At 50.0% G+C, this 12,066-nt stretch overlaps 1 protein-coding gene, 1 long non-coding RNA gene and 1 other non-coding gene across 3 annotated transcripts; 1 reads left to right on the top strand and 2 right to left on the bottom strand.

Moving 5' to 3' along the window:
- The first annotated feature begins 206 nt into the window (after positions 1–206).
- On the top strand, positions 207–7,025 carry LOC132509926 (uncharacterized). The gene is made up of 3 exons (XR_009537172.1): positions 207–281; positions 601–1,037; positions 6,311–7,025. It is a non-coding gene; the product is annotated as an uncharacterized LOC132509926 (long non-coding RNA).
- On the bottom strand, positions 3,116–5,376 carry ZNF784 (zinc finger protein 784). The gene is made up of 2 exons (XM_060131524.1): positions 5,283–5,376; positions 3,116–4,045 (listed from the first exon to the last, which is right to left on the bottom strand). The coding sequence occupies exons 1-2, from the start codon at positions 5,358–5,360 to the stop codon at positions 3,155–3,157; spliced, it is 969 nt and encodes a 322-aa protein (XP_059987507.1). The 5' UTR covers positions 5,361–5,376; the 3' UTR covers positions 3,116–3,154.
- A 3,741-nt stretch (positions 7,026–10,766) lies between the features above and the next one.
- LOC132510543 (U6 spliceosomal RNA) lies at positions 10,767–10,873 on the bottom strand. The gene has a single exon (XR_009537347.1). It is a non-coding gene; the product is annotated as a U6 spliceosomal RNA (small nuclear RNA).
- Between the last annotated feature and the right edge of the window lie 1,193 nt (positions 10,874–12,066).

Below are 12,066 nucleotides of genomic sequence, written 5' to 3'. Positions count from 1 at the left end.
GGGGGTGGGGGGCGGGTGGCAGACGCGGCTTGTACAGAGCGGAGAATAATAAATCTTATCAACAGGGCCGCTGGAGTCCTTTCTTCCCTCCCAGGGGGAGGGGATTAAGCACTGACAAACCGAAGGTTGAGAAGTTTTGTTCCCTGGGATTTTGATTTCCTGACACCTCCTGCCTCACCCTCGCTCTCTCTGCTTTTCCTCCTTCAGCTGGTAGTTACCAAGGGTTCACCATATCCAGGCTCTAGGCTTCCAGTCGGGCAAATGGGAGATGAACAAAACAGGTAAGTCGCTGCTTTCGGGAACTGACGATGTGCCTATACTCCTTCCCCTTCAAGAAGCTTTTGGCATTTGTTCACTCAGCCAACATTGCCCCAAGGCCCCTGTCTGCCGGGTCCTTCGATGGACTCTGGGGAAACATGAATTGGACGTGTTCCTTGCCCTCGAGTGAGATGGAAAAGAACCGGTAAACCATTACTGTGTTCCAGCCTTGTGCAGATGCGTGTTTATTATACAGCTCGCTCGTAGTAACCTCTCCCTCCAGGGTGACTTAGGGGAACTTCAAAAGCCCTTTCACAGCCCTCATTTTGGTTCTTGGAACAGTGAAATATATGACCTGCAAGGTTCATTTAGTTATCCTTGTCGGAAGAGGATGCTGAGCTCGTAGAGAAGAAAGAGGCCCCAAAGATCCCTAAGAAGTTCGTGGTAACACTGGGACTACAGTCCGGGGACCCTCAATACTGAAACCTGAAGACAAAGCCGGCTCAGCGGGCACTGCCTGGGTGAGTCCGGTTTGACCCACGAGAGGGCGGCAGTGTGGCCACCATGCTCTAAGGCTGGAGATCCAGCAGGCGACAGACCTCGTACCAGGGCTCAGAAGTCACATGGATGTGGACCACCATAATATAAAGGACATGGAAGTTTCACCGGGGGCTGAGAGCATGGAAGAGTCACTTTATCAGACTAGGGGACTAACCAAGCTTCCTGCAGGAGGAGGAGGAGGATGCCCGAAGGACGACAGAGCCACAGGAGCTTGCCAGGTAAAGTGGGCAAAGAATTCCAGGTGGAGGGTTTTGTGTGTCTAACTCAACCCAGCTCTTCCAGAGAATTTCAAATAGATTGGTACGGCTTGAGAGGCTGGCGGTAGGAGGCTGGATACCGAAGGGCCATGAATTCCCAATAGCGGAGCTTGGGTGATCTTGTAGGCCCGGGGCTGGCAGCTAGCAGCTGCTGGATATAAGACACTGACACATTTGGTTTAGCCCATACATTAAAAAAAAAAAAAGGCTGAGTTATCTGCCAACATTTGAAAATCAAGAGATTTTACATAATACGAACTAATGGAACTTCTGAAAAATTTGGAAGATCTAGCAACACAGTCTGCATCCTCCCCGGGGCCAAGTAGCCGTTGCTCTCTTTGGACGTGGCATATATCCTCCAGTTTGCTGCCATTTCCCCAGCACTGTCAAATCCCAACGCTGAGCCCAAGTGTCAGTGGTCCTATCTCACCTCGCTGGTCCTGATGTTTCCCCTCAAACCCGGCCACCTTCCTCACTTAGTTACATTGCCGCCACAGTTCCTGTAGGCACTCACGTTTGGAATCCCTTCTCACGGCCACAAGGATCTGTGGGTTGGTGACAAGGTTGGGGTCTGAGTTGTGGAAGGATGGATCCGCGTGGCCACAGTATGGAGAATGAAGCGAGCAGGGCGTGGACGTGTGAGACCACTGTCGGCTTGGTCTACAAGAGTAGTGATGATGAAATGAAGCGTTCAGATTCCAAAGATATTTGGCTCAACAGCGGGAAATTGATAGGGAGTCAGATAAATGGATGAAGGAGGAAAAAGACTCAAGGAACCTGCCAAGGCTTCTAGCTTGGGTGGTGATGCCAGTGATGGGAAACACGGGCGTTTCCTTGGTAAAAACTGAATTCTGTTCCCCTTATGAGTTGTCTGTGGGACAGCTTAAGGGGGTGTTGGGTGAAGGGGAAGGGGTGCAAATCCAGGGCTCTCCCACCTTTAGTATCCTGACACGGGAGTCCCTTCGTTTTGCCAAACTTCCCTGACCCCCAATCCCATAGCTGAACGACATAGCTTCTTTGAATAGCCAGACGCTGTCCACCCCATTCTGAAGATGAGGAAACAGAGGTTTGGAGAGAGTTGCAACTCACTGCTGGGGCCAGGACCACAGTGTGGCCCTTCTACCCCCAGCCCTGGAACACAAGACCAACATAGAGAAAACCCTTCATAAAGTCCTTTAATGGGAACAGAACTGGAGGTTTCCCACCTGCAGCTCCTCCTCTGCCCAACCCCCCAGTGACCCAACTCCTGTTCCCCAGCCGCCAGACACCAGCCAGGCCACCACACTGCCACCCACCAACCATTCCTTGGCATAGCTTGGGACCAAGCTGTAAGCGGTTTGCTTCAAATTGGGAGTGAAGGTAGTTAGAGAAACTTGAGGCTACTGTGTAGACCTGGGGGACCATGGGCTCTGAGCCTGAAGCTTTAGGAGGGGGATGTTAGGTGACTGTTCGTGGTCTGGGTTTTCAGTTGCCTTGGAAGAGGAGTCTGGGTGGCTTAGGGAGGGACCACATGGGAGCAGGGCTGGTAGCTCCTGCAGTCAAAATTCTTACGGTCAGGCTTCCATCCTTGCGACCTGAGCGCTCCTGGCTATGACTTGGGGACCCTCTGGCTTTGAGGTGATGGGGTCCCAGTCTCTTTATGGAGGACCCGGTGGGCATCTTCTGCCTGAGGACGGGTAGGCATCCCATGGTCAGTGCAATCCAGTGAGGTAGGCAAAATGTTCCATCCTGGTCCCCCCTCTGCAGTGCTCAGCTCTGCTGCCGCAAGCTGTGTCTTGCGCGAGGACAACCCATCAGGGGGGCAAACGAGGCAATCGAGCCCGTGTTCCTTGCATTTGCTGGGCATCCACAGGGCTGCCTCTGTGCCTTCCTCTGAATCTCATGCGGGTGCTGGGTGGCTTGTGAGCGTCCTGAGCCCGCTTCTCCCTCTGCTCACCCACCCTGGCCGCTCGTTGCCATCTCCGTGGGCTCTTACGTCACCTCTCCCCCAACCTCTCCCCTTCCTCCCCTGCCTCCGTATCCCACCCACCCCTCCCCTGCAACCTGCCGCCTACCTCCCACGTTCCTGCTCTCCCAGACTACTGGTCGATCTCCACCTTCACTTTGGCGGTCTCCCCACGTCCCTCTTCCAGAGTGTTTCCTGCCCCACACCCACTCCCTGACCCGTCGGCCCCCGATGCCAGCTGGCTTCCAGAGTCTCCCAACCCCGGTCCCGGCCCGTGGAAGTGGGTGCGCTGATGCTTTCGGAAGTTGGAGGAGTTGTTGAAAGTGCGATCGCAGAGGGTGCAGCGGAAGGGGCGCTCGCCAGTGTGGATGCGGGCGTGGCCGCTGAGCACCGAGGACTGGGTGAAGCCCTTGCCGCACACGCCGCAGTGGTAGGGCCGCTCGCCCGTGTGCACCCGCTCGTGGTCTCGCATGTCTGAGGAGCGGCGGAACGGCTTGGCGCAGAACCTGCAGGCGAAAGGCTTCCCCACCGCCGCGCCTGCGGCCGCCGCAGCCATCACCACCTCCGACCTCTCCTGGGGCACCCCGGGCCGCTGTTCTTGAGCCGCCGCCGCCTCCGGAGGCCTTTGAGAGGTCCCCGGCTCCACCCCGTGTCGGTGCTGGTGCCGCAGCAGAGGTGCCAGGGCCTTGAAGGCCCGGGGGCAGAGCGGGCAGCGGTAGGGCCGCTCTCCCGTGTGCAGGCTGTAGTGGGCACGGAGGCTGGCGGGGCCTGGACAGCTGTGACCACACACATGACACCGGCTTGGGTCCCCACCCTGCCCACCGCCCTCAGCCCCCGCCAGGTGGCCGTGTTCGTGGAACAGCAGCTCGGAGACCAGCCGGAAGACAGCTGGGCACAAGGCACAGTGGAGAGAACCTGGCTCCGGGGGCTCAGGTACCAGCGTGGTGTCCGTCACCTTCACCACCTGGATCTCGATGAGGTCACTCGGGGGGGTGGCCGGGCGGCTATCATCAGGCACCAGGACCTGGGTGAAGCGGGGGGGGGGGAAACAAGGAGCCTGTGGACTCTGCCTCAAGGCCTCCCCACTACGCCTTATTAAACACACGTATTAAACACACTTACTAAAACACACTCTGTAACATACTGAGCCCCTTAATTTCTAGATTCGGCTCTCCTTCCTCTGAGATTCTGCCGTATGACCACCAAGACTTCCCCTCCTGTCCAAAATATATCACAGAACCAGCCATTTCTCTCCTCCACCCCACTTACAATTAAGCCAATCATTTCTTGCCAAGTCCCCTGACCCTCTGAATGACTCTGTTCCTACGCCTGCTCCCTTATAACCCACCTCCCCAAAGCAGCCCGAATGACCTTTTGAAAACGGAAATCAGACAGCAGTCGTTTTCCCACTCAAAACCCTCCCATGATTCCAACTGCTCTTAAAATCCAAAAACGCCATCTACTACCCATCATGATCTGGCTCCCGCTTATCTCTCTGACCCTAGTGTAAATATAAGCCGGCACACAGCTGACTTCTCTCTTCTAAATTTAGCTTCCCTACCCCCCAACTCTATCAGCTCACTCTTTTTTATAGAACGTAACACAATAAGTCTCGTCTACTGTCTCTCTTCCCTACCCAACTGCAAGCTGCAAAAGAATACAGCTTATGTGTCTCATTCACCTCTCCATCTGTCTAGCCCAAGTAGGAGCTGAGTAAATGTCTGTTGAATGAATGGTTGTCCTCAGATACTCTCCCATCCTGAGTGGGGTTCCAAGGTCACCTGGAGCAGTCATTTCTCCCCCCAAATCCTCCCCTGGGCATCAGGACGCATCACTCAGACCCTTGCAGAATCATCCCCCCACCCCAACGTGCATGCCCCAACCATAACCCCGCACCTTTGTCTTTCAGGGTCACCTTCCCAACTTTCCACCTTAGAATTTCTGAGGCCCCGCCCTCTGGAGGCTCCGCCCCCTAATTAGACAAACTTCATCCCCGGGACTCCTCTCTCTGGACCTATCACCAGCTCAGATGTTCCGCCCAACCCCCTCCTCAGGCTCCACCCCCACTCAGGCCCCGCCCCTCCACCCTCATAGGCTCCGTGCTAAGCCCCACCCCTCGCCCACCCCGAGAAAGCACCGCCCCCAGGGCCGGAGCACTAAATACCTTCCCCGCCCAGCCCTAAGCCCCGCCCTGGACCCGCCCACCCCTGCGCCCTCCTCCCGCCTCGAGCTCCCCGCCCAGGCCCCTTCCTCGCCCGCACCAGGTCCGGAGGCTCCGGGGATCTCGGCTCCGGGGCCGCTGAGCTCGGACTCCGGGGCTCCGGGCGCGCAGCGGCCATCTTGTGCCCAGGCCCCGCCCCCGAGGCCCGCGGTCGCTCCGGGAGGGGGCGTGGCCTGGGTTGGCGTCAGCGCCTTGGCGCAGGCGCACTGGAGGACGGGCCGGGGCTTCCCAGGAGCCGGGTCTCCCCCTCCCCGGGGAGAAAGTGATGAATTTCTTCCTAATTGCCTGTCACTTCCCGCAGGAGACAGCCTGCGTGGGTTACTGGGTGGCTGCGAACTAATTCGAATTTCTCTTTTTAACCTATATGAGTAAGCTCTGGCAGTCAGTTGACACTGACCAGAATTGAATAACCTTTGTTCTCCTTTCATGTTACACGTTTTTGTGGTCACCTCCTCTGCATGGCTTGTGATAACCCAGTGAGGCAAAGTTTATGAATGTAAGGTTTTTAAAGTCCGTTTGCAGAAAGATACTCAGCAAACAGCAACACTGGTGATACTGGGATTTATTTGCAAAAGACCTTAGGTGGTGTGGTGTAACGTTAGGGAAACACCTTTTTTTCAGCCACGCGCAACGGCATGCGGCATCTTAGTTGCCGACCAGGGATGAACTGGTGCCCCCTGCAGTGGAAGTGCGGAGTCTTAACTACCGGACCGCCAGGGAAGTCCCGGGAAATGCTCTTTTGGAGGAAAGAGCCCAAAGACTGGCGGTTTTCGGCAGCACCAAGGACAGGGCTGAGGCCTTAGCCCTCCAACTGTTAATTTCATGGCCTGGCTGCGTGACCTTGGAGAGGTCAACATACTTCTCTCGACTGTGCCTGCATTTTCTCATGTACAAAAGTGTAGAGGGTTGTAAAACCTAATAAGAAAGAGATATGCAAGATCTTTGGAACAACCTTAAGTTGTTTTCTTGGCAGGGCAGGGTAGGAGATGCTAAACATGAAGGTCATTCCTAAATTCTCTGTTTCTCCTCCTTATGGGAACGTGATTAAGATTGCATTTTCCTTTGCAGTTAGACGTGGCCATGTGATTCCCTTTGCCCAATGAACTATAAGTGAAACCAATGTGTGTCAACTTCAGCACAAGATAAGAGCCTGCAAGCTGTTCACCACTTTCCATCCAGGCTGTTCTGTGTGTGGGGATCTGTTGGGTGAAGTGAAGTTTCCAGCAGCCTGAATTCCAGAGTATGTATCTACAGTGACCAGAAACTGATGCTCATCTTCCTTGGATATATAGCATTTAAAATTATCATGTTTGATTAAAGCCACTGAGCTTTGGGGTTGTTTGTTACTGCAGCAGAACCTATTGTATCTTGACTGATGAACCTAGGGAGTCTTTTTTCTTCTTCTTTTTTATTTTGGCTGCATTGGGTCTTTGTTGCTGCAGGTGGGCTTTCTCTAGTTGTGGCGAGCAGGGGTTACTCTTTGTTGCAGTGCGCGGGTTTCTCATTGTGGTGGCTTCTCTTGTTGTGGAGCGCAGGCTCTAGGCGCGTGGGCTCAGTAGTTGTGGCACGCGAGTTCAGTATTTGTAGCGCATGGGCTTAGTTGCTCAGCGGCATGTGGGATCTTCCCGGATTGAACGTGTGTCCCCTGCATTGGCAGGTGGATTCTTAACCACTGTGCCACCAGGGAAGTCCTAGGGAGTCTTAATTTTATTTTGAACCATTTCTGTATACCAAAATTATTTGGAATCATGTAAACGGCTCCCTATCCTCACTAATAAACTTAGAAGACTATACAACTTTACAGAAGCAGTCTAAGCCCTCTGTGTATCCCCCCATCCATTTTCCTCCCTCCCTCCCCTGAGGTTATTAGATTTTGCATTTTCTGTTTATCAGTCCCACGCATGCCTTCCTATTTTGCTACGTATCTGATACAACATGATATTGTTCTGCGTATGTTAACACATTTAGGATAAATGATATCATTTCAGTGTAAGCTTCTCTAACTTTTTGCCCCCTCGACATTGTTTTTTATATTTGTAAACATGGATACCTGTAGTCTAGTCACTCGTTGTCAATGCTGGTGTGATAGCCCACTGGTGATGATGCCATAGTACATTTTTTCATTCTCCTGTTGAAGGACATTGGGTTGGTTCCAATTTTTTTCCTTTTTATTGAAGTATAGTTGATTTACAATATTGTGTTAGTTTCAGGTGTACAGCAAAGTGATTCTGATATACATATATATGCATATATACATATATATTCTTTTTTGGATAGAAATATTCCTTTAAACATTTTTTTCCGTTATAATTTATTACAAGATATTGAATATAGTACCCTGTGCTATACAGTAGGTCCTTGTTGGTTATCTTTTTTTTTTTTTTTTTGCTGCAGAAAGCTTTATTGTTTCCCTTTGGCCCAGGGCTCGGAGAGGGCTCCAGGGCGGTTAACAAGCTGCCCAGTGGCTGCAGGGAGAGGCTGCAGGCAGAAGCCCTGACCCCGGAGGGGCTCCTCACAGGCCGCTGGGCTCCAGGGGCTCCTAGTGGTGCCTGAGGCTGAGCCTTTGGAAGAGTCACTCGCCCAGCCCAGCCTGGGGGCCGAGCAGCCTGCGGAGGTTGGTCAGGCGGTCGCCCATCTTCTTGATGAGCTTCACCGGCTCATCCAGGAAGTGGCTCCAGGAAGTCCAGAGGTGGAGTCTGCGCGGGCAGAGCCCAGGGCCTGCGGACCCACAGGGCGTGGCGCGGGTTCTTCTCCGTCAGCCGGGCGGCTTCCACGGCGTCCTGGGCTTTCCCCACGCTCCTGGGACGGCTTCGGCACGTCCTGGAAGAGGGCGCGGCCACAGCGCTGCTTTTGCCTTTTCCAGTGAGCTCGGGCCCTCCGGCTTCTCCTCGGCCCGTTGGCGAAACGATGTCTCACGCCCTCGCGAGCTGCTGCGTCGTGTGGGAAGAGAAGCGCAGAGACAGGTAGGTGTGGGAGAGCGGCAGATGCACGTTACCAGGCGGGTGACTGCGGCCTCCACCTGGCGGAGTAATTGTGACGAATCTGGGAGCTCATGCTTGGTCGGCAGTAAGGAGCTAAGCTCAGAAAATGGTGTTGGCTGGTCCCGGAGGGCGAGGAGAGCTGAGTGGGTGATTCCAAGGTTGTGACTGGAAAAAAGCTTGGAGGGTGGTCCAAGTCTGGAGGAAGGGGCGCCCTTGGGTCTGTTCAGTCCAAACACTGTGGAAGCAAGAGACACATGCGTGGCCAGCGCGCTACCGGTTATCTATAGTACTGTGCATATGCTGACCCCATACTCCCAATTTATCCCTCTCCCCATTTATCCCTCCCCCTACATTTCCCCTATGGTAACCATAAGTTTGTTTTCTATGTCTGTGAGTCTGTTCCTGTTTTGTAAATAAGTTCATTTGTACTATTTTTAAGATTCCTCACGTAAGTGATACTGTATAATGTTTGTGTTTCTCTTACTTACTTCACTTAATATTACCATCTCTAGTTGCATCCATGTTGCTGCAAATGGCGTTATTTCATTCCTTTTTATGGCTGAATAGTATTGCATCATAGATATATGATGGAATATGTGATGGATATATGATGGATATATATGTGATGGAATACTACTCAGCCATAAAAAAGAATGAAATATATATATCTCACAACTTCTTAATCCCATCATCTGTCAATGGACGTTTAGGTGGCTTCCATGTCTTGACTATTGTAAATAGTGCTGCTATGAACATAGGGGTGCATGCATCTTTTCGAATTTGAGTTTTCTCTGGATATATGCCCAGGAGTGGGATTGCTGAATCATATGGTAATTCTATTTTTAGTATTTTTAGTGTTTAGTGTTTTGAGAACATTTTTAATGTTCTCCATAGTGGCTGCACCAATTTAGATTCCCACCAACAGTGTAGGAGGGTCCCCTTCTCTCCACACCCTCTTCAGCATTTATTATTTGTAGATTTTTAATGATGGTCATTCTGACCAGTGTGAGGTGGTACCTGCATGTAACCAGTTTTTGATTATTACAAATGATACTGCCATGAAAATTCTTGCTTACATCTCCTTGAACCCAGATGGGAGTTTTCGCTAAGTTATATACCTGCAAGTTGAGTTGCTGGATCAAAGAACAGGAACATCTTCAACTTCCATGTTCAATTTGGTAGATATCACCCAACTGCTCGTCATAGTATCTCCACCACCTACTAGCTGGGAAATCTGGGGTAAGTTCTGTTATTTTAAAGGAACATTTATTTATTTATTTATTTATGGTCTACGTTGGGTCTTTTTTTTTTTTTAACATCTTTATTGTAGTATAATTGCTTTACTATGGTGTGTTAGTTTCTGCTTTATAACAAAGTGAATCAACTATACATATATCCCCATATCCCCTCCCTCTTGCATCTCCCTCCCACCCTCCCTATCCCACCCCTGTAGGTGGTCACAAAGCACCGAGCTGATCTCCCTGTGCTATGCAGCTGCTTCCCACTAGCTATCTATTTTACGTTTGGTGTGTATATATGTCCATGCCTCTCTCTCAGTTCGTCCCAGCTTACTCTTACCCCTCCCCGTGTCCTCAAGTCCATTCTCTAGTAGGTCTGCATCTTTATTCCTGTCTGGCCCCTAGGTTCTTCTGACCATTTTCTTTTTTTTAAATTCCATATATATGTGTCAGCATACAGTATTTGTTTTTCTCTTTCTGACTTCACTCTGTATGACAGACTCTAGGTCCATCCACCTCACTACAAATAACTCAATTTCGTTTCTTTTTATGGCTGAGTAATATTCCATTGTATATATGTGCCACATCTTCTTTATCCATTCATCTGTCGATGGACACTTAGGTTACTTCCATGTCCTGGCTGTTGTAAATAGAGCTTCAGTGAACATTGTGGTACATGACTCTTTTTGAATTATGGTTTTCTCAGGGTATTTGCCCAGTAGTGGGATTGCTGTGTCGTATGGTAGTTCTAGTTTTAGTTTTTTGAGGAACTTCCATACTGTTCTCCATAGTGGCTGTACCAATTTACATTCCCACCAACAGTGCAAGAGGGTTCCCTTTTCTCCACACCCTCTCCACCATTTATTGTTTCTAGATTTTTTGATGATGGCCATTCTGACTGGTGTGAGATGATATTTCATTGTAGTTTTGATTTGCATTTCTCTCATGATTAATGATGTTGAGCATTCTTTCATGTGTTTGTTGGCAACCTGCATATCTTCTTTGGAGAAAGGTCTATTTAGGTCTTCTGCCCATTTTTGGATTGCGTTGTTTGTTTTTTTGATATTGAGCTGCTTGTAAATTTTGGAGATTAATCCTTTTTCAGTTGCTTCATTTGCAAATATTTTCTCCCATTCTGAGGGTTGTCTTTTCGTCTTGTTTATGGTTTCCTTTGCTGTGCAAAAGCTTTTAAGTTTCATTAGGTCCCATTTGTATATTTTTGTTTTTATTTCCATTTCTCTAGGAAGTGGGTCAAAAAGGATCTTGCTGTGATTTATGTCATAGAGTGTTCTGCCCATGTTTTTCAAAAATATGGAACGCTTCATGAATTTGTGTATCATCCTTGCGCAGGGGCCATACTAATCTTCTCTGTATCGTTCCAATTTTAGTATATGTGCTGCTGAAGTGAGCACTGCATTGGGTCTTCGTTGCTGTGCGCAGGCTTTCTCTAGTTGCGTCGAGTGGGGGCTACTCTTCCTTGCGGTGCGCAGGCTTCTCATTGCGGTGGCTTCTCTTGTTGCGGAGCATGGGCTCTAGGCGCGCGGGCTTCAGTAGTTGTGGCACATGGGCTCAGTAGTTGTGGCTCTTGGACTCTAGAGCATAAGCTCAGTAGTTGTGGCGCACGGGCTTAGTTGCTCCGCGGCATGTGAGATCTTCCTGGACCAGGGCTCAAACCCGTGTCCCCTGCGTTGGCAGGCAGATTCTTAACGACTGTGCCACCAGGGAAGTCCCTCTTGGGTAAGTTCTTTAACCACTCATGGTCTCCAGTGCTTTCCTGGGCCCTGGCATTTGTGCCTTTGTGGGCTCCTTCATTCCAAAACGTATATTTAAACTTGTATGTTATATCTGTGTCGGTATAAAGACAAACATAAGCTAGTCTGGATTACATTCTTTTTTCTTCTGATTTCAAAATTAAAATGTTTTTCCCGGGCTCCTAAGAGTGTCCTGGGCCTTAGGCAGTGTATGTACCTGCTGTGTCTAATAGAAAGTCAACCTTCTCCTTTACCTCATCTGCAGAACAAAAATTATAATAGTATTTACTCAACACAGTTAAGTGTTAGGTGCTATGAGGATGAAATGAGTCATGCGTAAAGTGTTTTATAGCACAAAGTAGGCACCATGTATTAGCTACAATTGTTACCAATTTACACATCCACCACCAATGAATGGGCAATCCCCTTACTTGACATCTTTAACAGTACTTGTCAAACTTAAATTTTTGCCAGTCTGACTTGTGTGAAATGGTATTCCACTGAGATTCTCTTTATTAAATGAGATCATTCACGGCACAGGGTTTAGCGCATGAAACTCATCCTCTATTCTCCCTTCTTTGAGGGCAGAGTCAATTCCGTCTCTGCGTCCACAGAGAGGAGGCATATAAGTACCTCAGCGAATGTTTGGTGAATGAATGAACAGATGAGTGAATGAATAACTGAATTAATGGATATAGAAGATTGAGATACTGAGAATATTAATACTGAGAATATGAAATGTTTGAAGAGGAGGGCAAGTTCAGTGGAATGACCATAAGCTTTGAAGTCAGATGCACCTGGATCCAGATCCGTCTATCCACTTGCTATACAATTTTGGGCGAGTGACGTCCTTT

Source organism: Lagenorhynchus albirostris, chromosome 19 (genome assembly GCF_949774975.1).
Source record: "Lagenorhynchus albirostris chromosome 19, mLagAlb1.1, whole genome shotgun sequence".
NCBI lineage: Eukaryota > Metazoa > Chordata > Mammalia > Artiodactyla > Delphinidae > Lagenorhynchus > Lagenorhynchus albirostris.
This window is presented reverse-complemented; position numbering and strand designations above follow the sequence as displayed.

Bases quoted from the DNA above. Each gene is read 5' to 3' on its own strand.
- ZNF784 (XM_060131524.1), bottom strand. From the start codon at position 5,360: ATGGCCGCTGCGCGCCCGGAGCCCCGGAGTCCGAGCTCAGCGGCCCCG. The intron at 4,046-5,282 runs GTGCGGGCGAGG...CGCTTCACCCAG, and splicing joins CCCCGGAGCCTCCGGACCTG to GTCCTGGTGCCTGATGATAG.